This window comes from Amblyomma maculatum, chromosome 5 (assembly GCF_055883805.1).
Source record: "Amblyomma maculatum isolate TAMU_Amacu chromosome 5, ASM5588380v1, whole genome shotgun sequence".
Classification (NCBI taxonomy): Eukaryota; Metazoa; Arthropoda; class Arachnida; order Ixodida; family Ixodidae; genus Amblyomma; species Amblyomma maculatum.
In genome coordinates this window covers 40,906,937-40,928,315 of record NC_139348.1, presented here as the reverse complement: position 1 = coordinate 40,928,315, position 21,379 = coordinate 40,906,937, and the positions used below count along the sequence as shown (strand labels likewise).

At 43.8% G+C, this 21,379-nt stretch overlaps 2 protein-coding genes across 2 annotated transcripts in view; one reads left to right on the top strand and one right to left on the bottom strand.

The window, feature by feature from the left end:
* LOC146188130 (cytosolic Fe-S cluster assembly factor narfl) overlaps nucleotides 1-6,191 on the bottom strand; it is a 41,758-nt gene extending 35,567 nt beyond the window's left edge. Inside the window, exons 1-4 of the mRNA XM_084603657.1 lie at nucleotides 6,072-6,191; nucleotides 5,795-5,887; nucleotides 5,563-5,712; nucleotides 1,232-1,358 (exon numbers count right to left, since the gene is read on the bottom strand). Of these exons, the coding sequence (XP_084459783.1) occupies nucleotides 1,232-1,358; nucleotides 5,563-5,712; nucleotides 5,795-5,887; nucleotides 6,072-6,137 (436 nt within the window). The 5' untranslated portion in view covers nucleotides 6,138-6,191. The remainder of the gene's footprint in view (nucleotides 1-1,231; nucleotides 1,359-5,562; nucleotides 5,713-5,794; nucleotides 5,888-6,071) is intronic.
* A 41-nt stretch (nucleotides 6,192-6,232) lies between these two features.
* LOC146188129 (target of rapamycin complex subunit lst8-like) lies at nucleotides 6,233-18,548 on the top strand. The gene is made up of 8 exons (XM_084603658.1): nucleotides 6,233-6,494; nucleotides 6,773-6,824; nucleotides 8,512-8,674; nucleotides 10,246-10,396; nucleotides 11,094-11,171; nucleotides 12,898-13,022; nucleotides 15,651-15,892; nucleotides 18,251-18,548. The coding sequence occupies exons 1-8, from the start codon at nucleotides 6,366-6,368 to the stop codon at nucleotides 18,361-18,363; spliced, it is 1,053 nt and encodes a 350-aa protein (XP_084459784.1). The 5' UTR covers nucleotides 6,233-6,365; the 3' UTR covers nucleotides 18,364-18,548.
* The last annotated feature ends 2,831 nt before the right edge of the window (nucleotides 18,549-21,379 follow it).

Genomic DNA, 21,379 nt, shown 5'->3' with positions numbered 1-21,379 from the left:
TATGGCACCATCATGAACACTGCACAAAAAACGATTGCATAACAATTTTGATACGAGATCATGTGATATTTTTGCCATCACTTCCTGCTCACGCCCCTCATCAGGCTTTAAGAAAGTTCCCCAGCGTGCGACATCACACGTACAGTACTTGGAGCAACGGTATGTAAAGCCAGATTTTAGCACCTTTCATTTCAGCGCTCCTTCTCTACAGCAATGCTGTGACACGCAGCTAAACTAGTATTCCTGATACATGTGCTTCTGTGAGAAAGAAATTCAGCCAGCTGATGTGTGCTCGTCAAGATATGCGCGCATTCCAAAACCAGCGTAACTCAAATATATTTTTGCCTGTGACCCTCGTGAAGTAATCCACAAACACTACAGCAAAGCCAATCATAAGGGTCACTTGGGATCATACTGCACAGTTAGACAACAAATCTATGATAATCGGCAGCACAGCATGACTTCTGATCAGAAATGCACATGCGATTCTCAATTCAAAGAGGCGCTGAATGAAATATGTCAGAGGGCAACTGCAGCTTGCACGCTTTTGAGGACCCTTCGAAGCACTTCAATACAGCTCCCAATGCACCAAAAGGCACAAGCTCGCGGAGCCAATATATAGGTGTGTAACCATGGCAAACAGTCTGCAGCTGCCCTCGATAGCTCTCAGTAGTTTCTTTCACACCCATGGAATCTATTTCTACAGAATGCATGCGTTGCAATAAGACACAGCTATATGGGGTGGAGATGGAGGCTGAGGTGGCTGAAATGACCTGCATTTTCCCCTGGCTGCCATGACAACCGATTTTCTGGCTTTCAGTTTTCATTTTCTGGCTGCATTTCCTGTATTTCAAAGAGGTGCCTCCAACTGTCGGGAAGCTCCACTGAAAATGCGTCCCAGAAATGACTTATGCAGGGTTCCAGGACTTTTGCTTCCTGTTTTCTCAGTAATGCACCATTATATGCGGAAAAAATGATGGTATTCATCTCAAGGAATAATCTTTCTGTCTTCGTCACTTCTGCACTACATTCTTTAGGACAATGTATTTTGTATCCATAAACCAAAAGCTGCTTATCAAAATGCCCCCCCAAAATGATCGCACACTTTCTGTCAAGTACTGCTATCGTATCAGTGCACTGATTTTGCTATATTTGTCTTCTCAATGTGACAACAGGTAAGCACAATCCAAGCCGCAAAAGGGGAAAAAAAAGAGAGGCACCAATGACATACCAAGTGCATTGAAGAAGCCAGACAGCCTTGCCAAGGATTGCTCATAGCTGACGCCGTACTTGCCAGCGAATGAAGCGGGCACTTGTGGAGCTACGGTGACAACGACCAGCTTTCGCTTTTCCTCTGGCTGCAACAGAGGCACTAAATTAAGACACAAGTTTGCCAGATGACATAAGTCACTCCATTGCCTCACCCGGAATGTAATTCATACTTTAAAAGCTGCAATGCCGCAATTATGAGACTTCCCTACCAACTAGCCTGAGAGCATTTTCGATTTAAAAGCATCTCAAAATGCAACCCACAAGGTAAGGGTAGCTCACAGGAGACGGTAAATGAGGTGCATGCTGGTAACTCCTGGCACTGAAGAAAGAAGAGAAGCAAGCTTTGGTGAACAAGAAGATTCGAACTGCTGTCTTTGGTGTCTAAAAAACAGTACAGATCTGCTGTGCCTCAGACCTGACAGGAACCAGTGCTCTTAACTGCACTCGTGCCTATTCTATAGAAGTTTGCTTATTTGTGGCCAGGTGTATCTGCTTAACTGAAAATTGAGAGGCAGTCCGCTAAAAAAAAAGGCTGGGATTCCTCAGACACCACATCTGTCATACACCGAAAGATGGTTACTTGCATAGAAGTTACTCCTCAGAATTCAACTCGAATATGTATCACAAACAAATCCTTGTCAAAAAGGCTATGTGAAGGCTAACCACAAATGTCTTCAAAATCATGCTGCAAGCCTGTATGATATTAGTAAGCCGCCATGAAAGAACAAATTAAATTCTCTTTTTTCTTCTCATTGCCACCACATTGCTAGCCTCTGTCTGCTTAACAAGTTTTGACACAAAAGCAATAAATCATAAGCAAAAAATCACTAGCACGCTTCTGCCAAGTGACATGGCTCACTAATTGGTTGGCGGGTTGTGCGATGTTACTAGACCTTATGACATGGCTTAGTTGGTAGGCACTACCCTAGACTTTGGTACTAGCACCTGTAAGGTGGGAGGATGAGATGAGAATCAAGCCCAGTACCCTAGAGTCACTAGCCAGACACGCTACCCTTAGGCCACAATAGGAACATTTGTAAAGCTTGGTTAAAAAGTGGGGCTTGATACTATCTATGTCAAGTGGTGTTTCATATAATGTGATAGCTTACGATGAGATGTTAATGAATAAGTGTGAGATAACAAAGGCTAAATTAAGGAATTAATGATTAAAGGGGCTGAAATGTGTCATGAGCTTATAGTAGTAATGAAAAGGTCTTGCCTAATAATGTAAAAAATGAGCACTCCAATATCCAAGAAACGAGGTTGTATAATTTTAATTTCATATTTAAAATCGAATAAAACAAACTGAAGGGACCTCTTGCGGTTAAACGCTGTCGTTATCAATGTAGTACCCCTCGGGACCACACCTCTGGAAAATGTCATCGATTTTCTTAAGTGCACTGTGTTTCTTTTTTCATTCATGAGTGCTCGTCATGTTTAATTACATTTTGCGCTCCCTCCAGTGTGCCCTTCAAAAAGAAAAAGAAAACTCTCCTCTTTGCAGCTGTAATATGCTTTAAGCATGTGACACCAGGTGGCACCACAGTGTTATGAATTTCATGGGTTGAGAGGTGATTACAGTCCACTAAATCTTTTGTTGGCAAAATGTATGTTCCTGTGCCATAAAAGCATAGAGTGTATCAACTAAGATGGATGCTACTTTACTACTCTACACTAAAAATGTCTAATTACTGTCAGGTAGGCAAGCTTTATATTATGTTTCAGCACATCATTTTTGTTGACGTCCAATCACCATCCCAGTTGAAGCTCATGGAGTGAGCAATGAGGGGCTAGTTGGTAAGACATGATTTCGAAAGCATAAAGCTACGCAGAGGACAAGACACAGAGAAGAAGTAGACAGGACGAGCGTAGACTAGAAACTGATTTATTGGAACAATGCCTCATTCCTTCAAGAGCCTAACGCATGCACAACAACACTCATAGCAGTACATCCAACGATCTCATCTTATCGACCCAAGAAGGCAAGTTCTTTCTTGTACAAGTGAATTGATGCCTCACTAACACACTTTTCAAGCCCACATTTTGCAATGTGCAAGGCTTCAATGATATCATACGGCTTCCTGTTCTTTATGTGGCCTATAATTTCTGCTTTTCAAGCATACAAATATATTGCTACGAAGATGACGAAGCGGGCAGTGGCACGGGGCGGAGTGCTCGCGCTAGGCCCGCTGGCCATTAAAGCATATTTCGTCATGTCATCACGTCGGTCGTTCTGTTTCTATTATGCCGCCGTGTTCCATCGCTTGTCATGCCACCATGTAACATTTGGTTGGAGGTGCGGTTCATCCCCATCATCGCCTTGCACCGTCGAAGACAACCCTACGCCGGGTCCATCGGCCGAGAGCCCGTGGAGATGGCCGCCCAGCTCTGTTCCAGCCCTTTTTGCTCAGATCTGACCAGCTGCTCTCCCCAGCCCCGTCCCCAGCCCTGACCACAACACACGACGACCACGAAGAGCCCAAAGCCGACCCGACCGACCCCATGATGAAGCGACCTCACGACCACTTGAGCGAAGACAGCACCCCCACCCAAGCCATTCGGCGTCTCCATGAGCCTTGGCCTTCGGCAAACGGTGAAGATTCGACCTGATGCTCCAGGGCAAGCATTCATTACATTTTCGCATTCATTCAGGTGTCCAGCATTTCATGTCCTAATCCTTTGTCTGTGTTCATCGTCACTTCATGGATTGGATTTCTAGCAACCGATTGGGACGATCGCTCGGTGGCCCCGGGTAGTGCTACGAAGATGACGAAGCGGGCAGTGGCGCGAGGCGGAGTGCTCGCGCTAGGCCCGCTGGCCATTAAAGCATATTTCATCGTCATGTCATCACGTCGTTCTGTTTCTATTGGCCGCCGTGTTCCATCGCTTGTCATGCTACCATGTAACAATATTATTATTGTTGTATATTACTGTTGTGCATGCATTAGGCTCTTGAAGGAAAGAGTCATCCTTCCAATAAACCAGTTGCTAGTCTACGCTCATCCTGTCTACTTCTTTTCTGTGTCTTGTCCCCTGCATAGTTTTATGTTGCCTTCATGGTTTCCAGTATCACGAATGCATGTACGCAAACAAGGATCAGCAAGAGGACCTGCAGACGGTAGCCACTGCCACTGTCATATCATGTCATACCTTTAAAGGCAAAGCTTAAGTTTCCCCAAAACTTTTCAATGGCACACTGCACCAAGTGCTTTACACTGTGTATCTCTCTCTGTCTTTTACACACACACACACACATCTCAACCTGTCAATAATTGACTTCGTTTTCCCTCCCTGCATCCATACAACCACATTCTCAGCCTCATTTCTTATTCCAAATGGCACTTCAATAGAATAGCTTTCTCCATCAAGTGACAACCACCCCCTGCCTATCAAGATTTTCGTGAAAAGTAGCACAAATTATTTTAAAATAAACTATATGTAACTGCACTTTTCAAGTAATGCCCTTGAACAGGAGTCTTTAAGGGCAGTATTGCGAACTGGACGCACTGCTGAGGCCGTGGAATCAGGGTAATGACTAAGAAGGGAGTAATTACTCATTGACATCCACCCAAGCGCAGCCATACGGCTATAAAGGAAAGCTGGCAGCTTTCTCAGAAACTTCGTAGTTAAAGAAAAATTTGTCCTGAAGTTTCTGAGAAAGCTGTATAGCTTTCCTTTGTAGCCGTATGGCTGCGCTTGGGTGGATGTCAGTGAGTAATTACTCCCTTTTTAGAAATCTACTCCACCTTGGGGATTTCCCCTAAATCATTGACCAGGGTAATGACAATCGATCCAAAGTTAGCAAACTGTTGTGGAAAATGTGCGAGAAGCACATAAATAATTGTTTCATACCATGCACACAATTTGTGTGATTCGCACATCAGCTATGCATAAATTGCGTTATTAAACTACCATACATACAGAATGATCTTCATAGCACAGCCACTGTGAAGATAAAATCATCGCACTGTGTGAGCACGCGGCATGGAGAAGCTGGAAATGTGAACGTCAGCCGAGTTGACGTTCACATTTTTAATTCTAGAGCACAATTATCCCACATTGACGAAAAGCGGTGCTGCGATAAATGCGTTGCAACACTAAAAACCGCCAACAAAGTGGAGTTTCCTTCTCATATAGAGGCGCAACATATAATGACCGTGTTTACTAATGACGCAGACTGCACAAAGCATGAATGATGCTGTATTTTTTTTTTTTTTTTTTCGTCTACACATGCGCTATGCTTCGCCACTGAGCGCTCAAAAGTAAATGAAATATGAAAGCGAAGTTTACCAGTTTAGCGTTGTCCGCGAGCACATTGTAGAGCTGCTCGGAGCTCTGTTCAGTGATCAGCACAGTTTCAGCTGATGTGACGCAGCCGCTGCATGCCAGGCAGTCAGTAAGCGTTATCTGCGCCTTCTCCAGCTTAGAAGTCTGACCCAACTGCAACAGAACGGCGACACAGGTTACTTTCGAAATAGTACCACTGCACGTAACCAGACGCACAACGTTGAGTAGTTCTCACCTCGTCAACTTGCAGGTAGGAGCCATCATCCCCTATTTTGATCGAACCTAGTTTTCCGACACGTTTCTCTACCACCACTGGCTTGATGCACTCCTGGAAAGAGCAGCGAGAACTTATTAGTTGCGGTGCGATCGCATTGTATGGCAAGGCGGCTAGAAGCCACGGTTGATGCCCAAGAACTGACGCTTGTACGCAGTGTCATCACGCGATTAACCTGCAGCTTTGTTGTCCTAACATCTTAAACTGCAGATCGCTTTCTGTACGCAACCACACTTACTTGAGAGGGCCCTATGAAATCATTAAGGTCTGTGATCCTTAGCACGCCACTGAAGCCATCTGCCATTCTTGCCGGATCGAGAAAAACAACCGAGCTCGGCCAATCGCAAAAAAGAAAATAGTTCGTTGCGGCATCACACTCAAATCAACCAATCAGAAATTCGTACTGCATTCATTGCGAGTCTAGTAGCCCTCGGGAGGCAGACGAAACTTGAGTACTTTTTTAGCTTAGGCAGCCCAGAAGCTTGAGTTTATTTCTTTATGACCGTGAATATGTTGTAGCCAATTTGCGAAGATGAAGGATGTGCTTGCGGACGCCACCAGCGACCAGGTTATCCTGGCGACGGGTGGCTATGACCACAGTATTCGCCTGTGGCAAGCGCACAGTGGCTTGTGCCAGCGGACGCTTCAACACGCTGACTCTGTATCCTCATGTTTTGTAACGCATTTTGTTTCTTTTATGTCGTCCTTTTCAGCTATCTTTTGTATGCTGTACCATTCAGCGGTCATTGACCGCCAGCTTCGAATTTGGATCTATATGTGTATGAATGATAAATGATAGATCTGCTTACTCAAAGCACGATACTCGTATGCATAGTGACAAATTTAGGCTCCTTGCGTACGAGTGCGCACGTGTGTTAACGTTTTGTTTTGCTCCATATTGTTGCTCTGTGTCGTCCTTGAATCATTTTTCATTCTCAGCAAGTCAACGTGCTTGAAATAACGCCTGATCGCCAGCATATAGCTGCTGGAGGTAGGTTTACCAAACATGACTTCTGTATAAATTTTGGTGGGTTAGCACAGTCAAAAATTACAGTTTTAAACTTCCACAAACGCTAGTGGAGCCAGTGCAAACCATTTGAAATCGGCGCAGTTCCATTTGATTCCACTTGTGTTTTGAGTTCAAATTGATGCTTCTTTGTTTCTTGTCGGGTGGCACGTTCACTGCCCTCCTCTGAACTTTTTTCCACAGCTTGTCCGTAAGCAGACTGCAATTAAAGTTGTTTTGCTGATACTTTAGCCTGTGGTGTTAGGTCAGGAAACTAAGAGATCGCATTTAGTAAATTGGGAACCTTAGTTTAGGGTCTCTGCAGACTGCAGTGTGTCATCTTTGCTTTACAACTGCTTGACTAGTCCTTCACTAACCCTGATGGGAGTACTGAAGGATCTTGAATCCATCATTTAATTTCGCAGTTGTGTGTGCTCAAACAGTGCAGATCAGGCATAATCGGGAATCACAAAACCCACTTCTCGCTTCTCTACGTATGATGACATTTATCTTCTGGCAGTAATTTATGGAATGTAGGATGAATTTGTGGAACTTTGCTGTCTTAAATCGATCGTCTAGATCTAGCTGCACATTTTTAGTCACATAACTTTATTGGCCATTGCCATTATGCTTCCTAGCTAAAAGCTTGTTTAACTCTCCCTTCAGAGGAAACTCTGAAAGCACTAAATAAAGACTAAAACAGATGTTGAGTGTGATCATTTTGGAGCTGTTTGCTTGTCATGCAGTGCCATATTTATACTCCTGCTATTTCTGTGTGTGTGCATACACGGGGATACTCGAGTAGTGGGAAAAGAGTAATGGGAAGTTGTTTTTGTCAAGCACCCCTGAACTGAGAGAATGTTATTTTTCATTAGTGCATTATTGAAAAAACTCTTACAGATCTTTTGCTGTCACATATTATTTTCCTTGCTTATATGATTTGTCGTGTCGTCCGGATTTTGCTCCTGAAAAGCAGATGCGATCTTTGTATCAGTGAAAGTCGGAGTGCCCTGCTTTTGAATATTCATTTCATATTATATTCATGCCGTCTTAACTATTTATTTTTAGAAAGCTTCCCATCTGCTCAATTTAACATTTATTTCGCGTATGAAGTACTTTGTGAGCTAATTTTATAATCAATCTCCAAGTGCTTTTTTTGTCTCCATATCATGACAAACCAGCTTCTGTGCTTGAATACAGGAAAAAAAAGAAAGGACTGTAACTGGTTAATGCCTTGTATTCATTTGAAGGAGATATGATACATCACACCACATCATATCACTTATTACCATAAAGACCCTATGTGCAGTACTTAACAGCTAGTGATGATAGCAGGCAAAATTTTCTTTGTGTGGTTTGTTGGTTTGTGGGGTTTAACATCCCAAAGCAACTCAGGCTATGGGTCCAATCCCGGCCACGACGGCTCTGTTTGTGGCCTTTTCTATTCCAACATTGATGATGTTTACATACTGGTCACACAGTGCAGACTCTAGTGCGCCTGATAACTCATAAACTTGAAAATGTGTATTCTGGAAGAGACTAGACATGTTAAGAGTAATGTCAACATTAAGGTGCATTGGGCTATAATAATACACGGTCATCAGTTTAGTCCCCACAAAATATAAAATGCGCCAGTAAAGACATCCTTTCTTGTGTTTTGTGGTTTTTCCAGGCTACCAGCACATTCGCACCTATGACATCAACTCAACAAACACAAATCCAGTGATCAACTACGAAGGGCTGGGCAAGAATGTGACTGCCCTGGGCTTCCACGAGGATGGCCTGTGGATGTACTCTGGCGGGGAAGACTTTTCAGCCCGAATTTGGGACTCAAGGTAAGGCAGCAGTTGAACAAATCTAGAATTTTTTTGTGAAGTCGAGCAGCAGCACGTGTGCCAGAATCCTGAAATGGCTGCTACTGCTCCTGTTTGCTGTATGCAGCCTTGTGGGAATGCATTGGAAGCTTGCTTTCTCTTGTCTGCACCAGCTCATAGAGGGATGCATTCTTGATAAGTACAATCATAACAATGGCAATGTGATGGCTGACAAGGTGTATGGCGGAATGTTCAATGAGGGTTTGTAAAGGTGGGCAAATGATATGGAGCTAGTAAATGTCATAGCTTAGTGATTGATCAGAAAGAGGTGGTGGTGATGATGTTTTATTGACATTAGGATTGTTTTTGCCAAAGAGTGCTGTGGTGTTTTTGAGGTGCTTTTGCTGACACAAGATAATAATTATAGTAATAATAATAATTTACTTCATCAACATTGAGTGAGTGCAGATAATTGGCCTGTCAAAGCCTCTTAGGGATTGAGCGGCAGTACCTGACAGGCAGTGGAAACACACACTTATAAGCAAGGCATGATTAAATAAAAGGGTAAAATATGTATAAGCAAAACAAAGAGATACACAAATTGTAGAAAACTACATTCTTGAGCAAGTGCTTTTTACATACTAATGCGCGCAAGAAAATCACAGATCGTAATACATGCATATAAATGAAACATGAAGTGGTACTCATGAAACATATCTTCCAACATATCAAAACCTCTGTAACATATCAACTGGTGCTGCGAATGCATTTCTTCGCATTCGTATCACTGTATGACATGAATCGCTAAGATGTTATGTGGAAAACTCTTAAAATTGTACAAAAGCCATTAACATATTATTCAATCGCGTATTTGAACATCTTTTTCAGTTTATATTTTGTTTTAGCCCGAAAAATGCTAGATATTAACCTGTTAAAGAAATCTTTGCTTAGGTCGAAGGGGCCACGTCGGAAGATACAGGGTCTTGTATTTATTATTCCAGAAATATTTAAGGATGGCAGTTTTCAACAGAAGCTCATCAGAATCTGGCAATGAAAGCGCTTTAAAAACATCGTAATTGGAACCAAGGTCTAGATGGGGTCTCAAGATCCATTTTTCAAGCACACGTGACCCCACAGAAGCAGAATGCCTGTCCAGAGGAAAGCTTTGGAAACCGTTAGCTACCCATTATTAACACTAAGGATCGAACACCACTACACCTCCTGCATGTGAGGTGGATGCTCAAACCACTTGGCCACCGTGCGTTCTTTGAAAATAGAAAGGGCCTAACATAATTTCTATGCAAATAGCAAGGAGGCAGCGGCTTGGACATTGAGCCACTGTACACTTCCCAAGCCCAGCATAAGATGAATATTTTGTTACGATTCCATTGTATGTTCACTTTTCCTGGTCAGTGGCCAAAATTCGCTGATAGCGGAGGCGAAGTGTCACTTGAGCCAATGATGAAATATAAAAAAAGAAAACTATAGTACAATCAGAATAAGAGCTTAGCCTGTACTGGCACAGCACAGTTAGAAGTCTAGGCCAGGGTGTCATCAGTTCTGAAGGCAACATTGTGTGTTCTTCACATTAGGGCGAGGGCGCAGACATGCCAACGTGTGTTCGAGACCAATGCGCCCGTCAACTGCGCCTGCCTCCACCCCAACCAGTGTGAGCTGTTTATCGGTGACCAGAGCGGCAGCATATATGTCTGGGACCTGAGGACTAACCACAATGAGCAGCTGGTATGTTGCAGTCATTCTTGGGCTGGTTTCATGTGGAGGCATGCTTGTCAACTGGTAGGGAGTTGCCATTTTTAAAGATAGCTGCTATGCTAAGTGGCTTCTCCTGTGAAAGCATCTCTTAGTGGAAATTATCACTTTCAGAGTGCTGCCAGCATCACCGGTGACATGGTACACATGCTGCTTTCACAGAAACTGCGATCTTGCACATGCCTAACTTCTGCACCAAGAAGTGATTTGTTTCATAAAGCAGTTTTGTTAAATGTCGCATGTGATGGTGTGTGCTGCTTGTCTCTGCAAACTAATCGGCTGAATATTTTAAAAAATTGTTTGTCAATACTGCAATCCTCACCAGGTATTTTGGCAGGGTGTTATTGCCAGCTAGCTCAGCATTGCATACAACAGTGCACCACTAAATAAGATGCAAACACCAAACTAGGCACCAGCTTAGGGAGAAGAAGTGTTTGTTTCTTTTCTAGCGAGAGCAGGCAGGACTTTGGAGCCCTTATACTGGTCTGTTGTTCATTCTGTTGCACCTCGTGCAGCATTCAGTATTAGCCACATGCAGTCATGTGCCCCCCTTTCCAGGGCAGGCATGTGAACTTTCATGCATTATGTCTCACAACAGATCATGCACCATGAATCTGAGTGGTTTTTACAAGATTGCATTGTTTTTTCTTTCTTCTTCACATCCAAACAGACGCTGGACCTGGATGTGTCGGTGCAGCACTTGGACGTTGACTCCAGTGGACAGTACATGGCTGCCATCGATAACAAGGTAGGCTCCCCTTTGTTCCTCTTTATTAGCTTTTCCAGTGTCAGTGTAAACGAGCTCAGGGAATACCATGTTGATGTGTACAGTGTTTGCAGTTACAGTGGAGCAAAAACATATACCACATCTACGGGGCAATCATTTATAGGAGAAGTTGTGCATGAGACATGCTATAGCAGGATATATGAACAGCAGTTTCTAACTATGGGCAGTGGTACGCAGCTTGTGTATTACTTCACTAAACAATAAACAGAATGTATTTTTGGTTCTTGACTATGCCAAACAAGCCAGAGGCATTGGAATTCTTTTATTTTAATTTGGTCTGACTGTTAGCTTTTTATTTGGATAACCATAAAAGCGCTAACAACGGACTACTTTCTGTCACAGAGGAATTGTGTCTGCCAGTTAATGCAGACCTAAATTTATCTGGCTATAGATGCTGTTTAGGTCCAAATGTGTGTGCCGAACACAGAAAGCAATGTTGTGTCTATTTTTGTTGTGAAGTGGATGTCAAATTCTTCGTATTAAAATATGCATGCTAATCTGACTTGCTTTATTGACAAGTGTCTCACACCAAAGGTGAAAACACTGCCATCTTATAGCATACAGGTGCAGTTCGAGACAGCTCTTTCAGCTTCTTGCCACTTGGGGCTACCGTTTGACAACAGCTGCTTATAATAATAAAAATTAAATACTGTTTTGATTTTGCTGAATTCTAAGTATGCTTTCGATATCCACAGTGAGCCTACCCCTTTGCAGTAAATCAAAACGTGTGTGCCCACTCCCCCTATGTAATGCACTATGGCCCTGAAGGTAAATGAATACCATATTTTTCAGTTTACAAGACGCACCTTTGTATAAGATACACACACCTTATGCTTTCAACAAAAAAAATGTGCATGTAAGACGCTTCCTAGTATCAGACGCACCTCAATTTATTCAGGTTAAGGCAATAGGACCATCGCGTGTTATGTGCCTGAAAGAAAATTTGTCATGTGAGTCTGCAAATGATAGAAAAAAAAAAAAAGAAGCAACACTTATACATGAAATGACTCTTGCTCAGTAAGAGCAAAAACACTTTATATTATTATTTAAAGCCTTGAAAGGCTTCACCTTGGTACATGGTCGTCAATTTCCCGTGACAACGCTCAGGTGTCCTCTTTGCGCTCATAATAACGGCGCTGATTGTCGCTGCACACGGGCGCTCTGACACACGCGGCAAAGCACATGCAGGAACAGTATTGTAAATCGTAAATGGAAAAGAGAGTCAGCTCAGTCTGTCTTGTCTAGGCAGCGTGGAAAAGGCGAGGAGCATAGACGTAGCCACCTTTTGGCATTCTGCCAGTCAGACAGCTGTACAATTCTAGAACACTATAACGACTGTAAATATTCTAATCGCAGGCATCGATACGATTATCGTTTCACGATAAAGTTCGCTTGTGTGAAACAGAAAAAAAAATGCACATAAGACGCACCGTTGTATAGTACGCACTACCGAAAATTTTCTAAAGGAACCGCGTCTTATACACTAGAAAATGCGGTGCATTTCATTGAAAGGCACAGTGGTTATGCATTCCATTAGCACAAATGACAGTCAGTGCTTTTAATAATTAAGAGCCAGATTTATCTGCTTCCTTGACTGGCAGTGTATTGTGTTTTATATCACATTTAATTTTGAGACGTCACAACTGTTCACACCACGCTTTTCCTGCTTCCCATTTCTCTGCACCAGGGCATGTGCTACCTGTTCCTGCTGGGCAGTGGCAGTGACACCCAGATGTCAAGCCCTGAGCGGCTGCTCAAGTTTGCGGCACACAAGCGCTATGGCCTCAAGTGCCGCTTCAGCTACGACTCTGAGTGAGTTGTGCCCCAACAGGGCACCGCACCGGCAGTCAACGAGATGCTGTGCCAAATATTTCAAGGTTAATTGGAGTTTACAGACGGGGACATCCGTGTGTTTGGGAAAAAAAAGGGCTAGGGGGAGCTATCGGTGAGGCGCGTGTTACAACTGACAGTTGTGCCATCTGCAGAGATTGAGGTTTTCTGTTGTGACTTGTTTGATGTTATCTCAAAACTTCAAAGTGAATCAATGGCTTTGCTGAAATGCGCGTTACTTTACAGATGTGAGCACAAAGTACTGCCGTAAGAGACCTTGGGTGGTATGATTCGATAGTTCCTCAACCAACTTATACCACATTTGAATTTCCAACTCTTTGTCATTGGCTGGAGTGCTGTTTTGCCCTGCACGTGCTCTTTGTTATTGTCTGAAGCCTAGGGCATGGCACCAGTTCAGCAAACGGAGAAGGGCAAGAACTTCAAGCACAGAGTCGATTTGGGAAAGAATGCTATATTATGCTGACCCGGGCTGTGAGCAAGCTAATTGGAAATTTTCTGGACTGTCGGGGAAATTATTAATTTTTCTGCTTTGAGTTTATACTAGAAAAACTATAGAGCAATATACTAATGCAGCCTGCTCCATGTGACAGGAAGTCGCCACAGCTGTGTCTGCCCTTAATCAAGGTCCTTGGAATGTAGTTAGAGGTAACAATCAGTGTTAATGCCACCGGTGCATACAATGTGTAATAGATATACGTGCAGCCTGCATCTGGCAATGCAGCTTGCACATTGCAGCAATGAGCAATGAGTCCTAAACAATGAGCTCTTGATACAATCTAGTCAGAGTTCACCAAAGTTATATTAAAAAGCTTTTGGCGCTGAGTGTACATATAAAGCTGTGTTAATCACAGTCATTTCTTGCACATTTTAATATAATTTTACATCATGTAGTTGGATGAACCGAACTGAGGTGGATGTTGTATGACGCAGTTCTTTTTGTGTGATCATGGTAGAGAGCATTTTTTTATTAGCAGTGTGAGGATTTTGGGATTGTAGTGCTTTCAGAAACCTAGTATCAACTGTTCATGATTGCAGCTGATGCTAGTCTTTGGTGGGACTTACTTTCTGCTGTTGTTCATTTTATGGCTAAGTTTACTTACTTTGTTTTGATATGGAAGCTTATATAATCTGTGAAGTAATATGAGCTGAGAACAAGTAGACATATGGGCACAGTGAATAAAGTGGTTTAATGTGGAACTTAATTAGCTTTATGTATTGTTTGGAAACTTCTTGTGTTACGTACAAGTGCAACTGGGCAGGTTAAGGGGATGTCAAGGATAAACTGAAGCCTGCCTGTATCTATGGTGCAGTACACTCTAACCACAAAGAGAGCACCTTCACTGAAAATGGAGCTTTTGTGAGGTAGAAGAGACTGGAAAATGAAATATGAGTGTCAATACTGATATTTTGATGCAGGTCCTGGAGGTTATGCTTCATTGCTGTTCACTGCAGGATTGTGACAACCAGTCTTTTTTGGACATTTAAGAATTAGCGGAGTGAAATTTTTTTAAATTAAATTTTCTCGGCGACAAATGCCTTTTTCAAATAGGCACCAGAAAACAAATCTTTATTACAGAGAGCAGTGGTCAGGTGCAGTTGTGCAAAATGTGCGGTACCTGATTTGTATCTGTTAATTTGTATTCATTTTCTTTGTTTGTTCGCTGGCATTAATGGACTGGAAATGCAGGGGTGGTGGTTCTGTGAGCAACGTTCAGCTTTTGTCAAAGATGCACGGGGCACAGAGCTCAGTCGCTCGGAACGCTAACATAGGAAAAGTAAGCATACCGCATAAAGATGTTCTAAAATTTATACAACGAAAACTGAAAGACAAATGACAGGATTCATGGGACAAGGAAGTAAGCAAATAATTACACTTAGTGAAGCCAGAGATAAAGGAATGGAAATCATGTACTCACCAAGAGCGTTGCATCAAAGTAGTTTTATGTCCCCTCTGAATCGGTCACATTCATTTAACACACAATTTCATACTCACAAAACGAGATGTACCTACATGCGAACTCTGTGGAGAAGTTGTCACCACTTACTGCATTTTAATAACATGTACAGAACTTGAACAACTAAGGCAGAAACACTTCCCACAAATTTATAAAAAACACATCCCACTGCACCCAAGCTTACTAATAGGAGAAAAGTCATTCATTGATATTTTCCACGTTTTTTCATTCCTTAAAAAACCAAAGCTTTTAAACCAACTGTAAAATCTCTAACTGTTTAATTTCAAACCTTGCTCTTGGCGCATGATGGCCTGAGTCGCCTATGTGCCATAAAACTCAACACAACACAACAAAAGCTTCCTGCTGGGTGGCACCTAACGTCAAATGGTCATTGTTCACCTCAACTTCCCAGAAGTAGACTCGGCAGCTCGTAAATTTTCTGCTAAAGCTTCATCATATTGCATATTGCCAAGGAACCACCTCGTTGTTCTCCAAGTTGATAGTATGTCAAGGCCATCATGTTTCTTTATGGCTTTAGTACATATTTAGTGTTTGTTGCATTTTCCGGTGCCATATGACTTCATATTTAGGGCCATCTGTGAAGAGTGAAAGCAAATAACTTTGTTGACGGCAGGCTGCTGGCAACTTCGTCGGCCGACACCACGGCGTGCGTCTGGAAGGTGTCGGATCTGCTGGCCTCTGGCGAGGACAGCGGGCCCCCTGAGCGTGTGGTCCGGCGGAGTTCTTCGCAGTCATCGACAAGCACCCGGGCCTGGAATGTGGCCGACATCCTGCCCATGTCCAAGATGACCAATACCAACCAGCGCTGGGTCTGGGACATTGCCTTCAGCTACGATGCACAGTTCCTCATCACGGGTGAGCACCCAAGGAAGGCCTGCCTCCTAGCAGTGTCCTATCATTCAGAGATGCAAAAGAACTTGCAGGTGTTTTGACGTAAAAAAAGATGGTTAGACCCTTGTAAAACTCCCACATCTCATTCTTTGTACTAAAGCACCCTATTTTTCTTTCATGAATGGTAAGGCAATATAATATCCAATGTTCCACAACCTTATCAGAACCATGTTGGAAAATTCTCCCAGCCCATCCGGAGGCACATTTGCGATGAAACCGTGCAAAAAGCTTCCGCGTTGTTGACCCTTTTGTTGTGTATAAGTCTTACAATGGTGCTTACCCGTTTTGGCCTCGTATGACGAGAAACCAAAAACAAAAGACGCGAATGCCAATTTTTCGGCAAAGGGCAGCGGTGGCACCATCTACAGGGGTGCAACAGCTGCGCCAATTGCACCATTTTGATACAGCGGCATATTTCTGCGCCACAAGTGCAAAATTTCTTGAATTTGCGCCAAAGTGTGCCGAACAACCGCAAAAGTTTGCCATGCTCAAGGACAACTTTCTGGATCAGTCGCGACGCTTCAGATCCTCCAGTGCGCGTCACTGGCCTTTTATTTTTATTTTGAGATGGCGTCACGCCGTTCTAACCCCTACTTATATTTTCCTCCTTAGCATTCACGTGCTTCCTCCACTCTGGGTAGGCTGAATCGTTGCGGTTTGAGGATGCTTCAGCGCACTGGTCACGATTCGTGCAGGGAAGCATCCTTTTAATGAAAAGGGGCCATTTGTAACGAGGCACCACTGCTACTGCATCGTACTGCGAAAAGGGCCGTGGTAGTATTTCTTAATTTGGAGCAATAATTCCATGCTTTGTTTTAAGCACCTCAAGCTTTTAATTGATGTATACAATAGTTTTTTTATGTGGTTTTTGAAAGTTTTATGTATTTTGTTGGGCATTCATGTGCAGCAAGGTTATTTTTATGCGGTCTCATCGATAGACTCAAGACTCACTTTCCCGTCGTCAGATTGTGTAAGAGATGCATCAGTTATGGCTTCTGTTGATGATAATATAATTTGAGGTAGTACAAGTGAATTTTGTTCTGGAAAAGGGGGGGGGGGGGTCGGCATGCCGGGAAACGCGCAGCAGTCAGATTTTCAATACCATAACACCGCAGCGCAGCCCAAGACTGTCAAAATTAACATTTACGGATGCCGGAACATCGAAATATCGCAGGGGTCATCGAAGTTCGCAGGGTTGAAGTGGATGCAGCTCGCACAAAACCGGGTTAATTGTAGGAGTAAGGGAGAGGCCTTCACCCTGCAGTGAATATAGTCAGGCAGAGGATGATGATGATGAGCGTGATAGCACATTTAGGCATTGCTGTACTGATGCACTGTTTAAGGGAATCCCCCAGGGTGGTGTAGATTTGTAATAAGGGGCCACTTACTGAGCATCCACCCAACTACAGCCATACAGCTATGGAGGAAGCTACACGCTTTTCACAGAAGCTTCGCAGCTGGTTGAGCAACTGCCTCGGGCAGGCAATTGGGCCCAGTTGCAAATTGGTGAGCAGTTAAGGTTTTGTAGTGAAAGCTACATTAAGCTAGTAGAAGCGAGTTGCGCTGTGCCTGTAATAGGCTACGACTGTGCAGGCACCGTAACCATGGCAACCAGCTGCGCTGTTCCACGGGTGTTCCACTGACTTGTGTCATCACATGCCTGGTTATGCAGCCTCACTGCACGTGCGCAAACAGTTTGCTGGTCTCATTCGTCGCGTTTGACTCCATGTCATCACGTGACTAACCGTGCAGCTGAACATTTAAGCCTGAGCGTGTGTGCTAGCTAGTCAGATGCACCCTGTGTGAAGAAGTGGACAGTGAGCGCACGTAAAGCTGCGTCGGACGATCCGGTAATCAATGCTTGGCGTGAGGACGCCCGACAGCGTACAAATTAAACATCAAAGGTTAACCGTGCGTCCGAGACACAGGAATAACATCTCAACAAGCGGTGGCGTCGAAATGCGGAGTAAAAGAGATGTCGCGCCGAGCTTTTGCTACTGTAAAGAAGGTGACCTGATGCCAGCGCACCGGCACGAGACGCGAACGCGCCTGGACCTGCTAGTGGTTCTGTAGCCTAGCCCTAGTTAATGAGCTCACCCTACAATAAAGCTCATTACACTACTTATATTCTGGCCTAGCTGAGCTAAGCCACTGCTGAATTTTTTACTCAATTACGAAACTTATGTAAAAGCTTTCCCTTGTAGCTGTGCAGAATACTGTACTGAACGGGAACATTCTAATCGCTTCTTTGTCATCTTTCCCGTCCTGCCCAGGCTTGAGTCCAATGCTCTGTTCATATGTCTGCAATGTGTGTGTGTGCAGCCTCTTCGGACACTGTGGCGAGGCTGTGGGGCGTCTCCCCTGTGGAAGTGAAGAGGGAGTACAGCGGCCACCAAAAGGCACTGACGGCACTGGCATTCAGAGACAGTGCTTGACAAGCACCTGCATGGAACGCTGCCTGGACTAACAGGAGTCAGTGAGAGTAACAATAAACGAGACTCACATTAGCTGCCTGGTTTCATATTAAAAACCTAGCTTCGGCTGTTGGCCCAGCAGAATTTTGCAAATGTTTTGTATTCATTGAGAATTAAGCAAATAAAAAAAAATGTTCTATATTATATTGAGGACTGCCAGCACTCTTATGTCGGAAGTACGAGCCTAATTGAACATTGCGAAGTATTGCCAGGAAAAATGCGGTGTATAGATGTACACCACTATGTAAAAATTGCAAATTTTATAAGTAGGTATTCTTGCGAGTTACTTGCCGTGACCGTATGTTTTTCGTAACGTTAATATAACTGGATATTGCATATTACTTAAGTTTCATTTCAGACTGCTTGGGTACTCTTAGCAACTTTAAAAAGCTGAATGCGAAACACAGCAATCCTTAAAAAGACCAATTTGAACTTCTCAACACAGCTGGAATTTGGAAGGTTTCAGATGGTTTCTGACTGGCAGTTTTTCAGCAGGCACATTTTTTAATGTATGTTCAACCTTTTGTGTCCACCACCACAAGTTCCTGCAAGGTGTGCCAGTTGGGTGGCTCTAAAACCACTGCTGAAAACCATTTGCATCACGGTAATTTTATTTAATGAGCACCTGCACGATGGTTGTCGGCATTTTAGATGAAAGCCAATAGAAAACAACTGTTCTTGCTGGTTTCTTCAAGTGCCCTGCTTTGTGCACACTGTCGGAAATTAATTGCTGCAAAATCGCAGAGGCCTCCGCCACCCTTTCCGCAGTGCAACATACTAGGAATGGAGTCTCTTTACGGATAATGGGCTCATCTCATTTTGAGGATGCTTTGCAGCACTAATTTTGAACAGTGCTTGACCAGTGTGCGGATTCGGCGTACTGGAAGAAGCATATGTGGATTGGATGCAAGTGAGGGAAATACACATACGTGTAAGAAAAGCGCAGTGCCATCCCAGGTTAAGAGACCACTGACATCCCAGTGTCCAGAACAGTTCATCTGGTGGATGCACATGCCTAATCACAGCCATGGGATGGTGTGAAAGTTAAGGGAAGTGACTTGAAACTGTGAGACAGCTACATTTCAGAAATGGGGCACTTTCAAACATCATTTCAGTTGCCATAGTGCGTGGCGGCACTGTTCCATGTAAGACTAGTTTCAGGACCACTATTTCAGCAATCGCTGGCTGCACTGGTCGTAACTCGACCGGACCCTCCCATTTAAATTGAACGGTGTGAGCCAGTCCTAGTCTAAATTAATTAGACATTGTGGACTTGCATGGGGCGATGGCTGGGATTGCACTTCTAGTGAATTTCGGAACCAATGAGATTTTACTGTATGTAGCCAGAGATGGTCAAGTGGTAGGACATCTAACTTATGTGCAGATGGTACTAAGTTTGACCCCAGAGTCAAAGAAGAAATGAGTTTGCGCGGAGGCAGTGACCGATTATCAAGCATTAGATGTAGAAATCTGTTTCATTGTGAAAGCAATACTATGTTAGGTAGAACCGTTCTTCACGGTAGCCCGTGGCCCGTTGCGCTATTTGACCTTGAGCCACCACCGCGCTTAACAGATGGTGTGCCTTCGCCATCGCAATGCCGTTGCCATAACAACGCGATGTTCGCTCGCTCTCCTCTCTCGCCCTTGCGCTCGCTCCGCGGCGGTTGTTGTTGTTGCAACTGAAGGAAGAATGAAAAGAAAATGCACGGGCCTGCTACTGGCTCTGTAGCTGAGCCACCTTCGCTACCTTGTGCGGACAGAAGAGCAAATAGAAAAGAAAAAAGAAGAAAAAGGAGAGAAAGATGCGCGTCGCAACAGCCATCGTCCACCACCGAAGCGGTGGCGGGTGCAATGACGGCCTACAACAGATAAAGATATGGTGGCAGGCTAGCCCCCGCCGCAAGCGACAGTGACCTACCAGTCCCAGCCTCATAGGGCCAGGAGCAACCACCAGCCCCCGCGGCGGTGGGGATGTGTCCTCTGCGGGCAGAGGAGAGGAGGTGACGCTTCACGGATATAAGTGCGCTTTGTCTTGGTGGAATCAGCCTGCCATAACATTTGAATCCACGTTACCCCTACGCCACGGGCAGGAGCTGCCAACTCTGGTCGCTCTTTTCATATGGGAGGGTGATATCAGCCTGCCAGAACCCTTTGCATTTATGTTACAACTAGCACACACAGGCACGTCCATACGGCTTGGTTAAAGCATGACTTTATATGTGGGCTGGTAGCTTACGCTCTCACGTCATACCCTAAAGGATGAGCTTAAGTGTCTCCAATAATGTAGCACCTTACACTGATAGGGCGTGATAGGGGAATAATGTAGCAGGCAAAAGAAGCTTCCGCCGTTGATATCTGCAATTAGCATCATCAGGCATTGACTTTTCATTCTGAGGATTCTGACACCTTTGAAACCTCTTTGCCAATTTTTTTCATTTCTTTAATTCAGTAATTAACAAATTACAATTTTATTAACTCATCCTCACCTATCAATCATCACCAGAACCACAAATCACCATGGTAAGATGTTTCTTTTCTACAAAAAACGCTGCCACGTGCACCAGCTGACCAGTCATGGCCGACATGGTGATGAGCCAGCTGCGGTCGAGGATTTGCACACAGTGGGATTGGCTGGCAACAAGTGCCACTGCAACTTCCTCTATTACAGAAGGGCAGTTTCTTTAGCCTGCTTTTCAATCTACTCTTTCAAGCAGCATTTTTCTGCACCAAAAACAGTTTTCCATCTAAGACTGAAGAAAAAATTGTATTTTAGCACTAAATATTGGGGGTCATCTGTGACAGGCATTAAAAAACATTTGTGTAGTGTGGAAACTGATTAAAACAGCAACATCAACATGCAGGACTTGCCAAGTAAAAAATGTAAAGCTAATATTTTTGAGTTCACTATATGGCATAACAAATTGAACAAAAAGATTGCTAAATTCACCTGAATCGAAAACTCTTAGTATCACACATC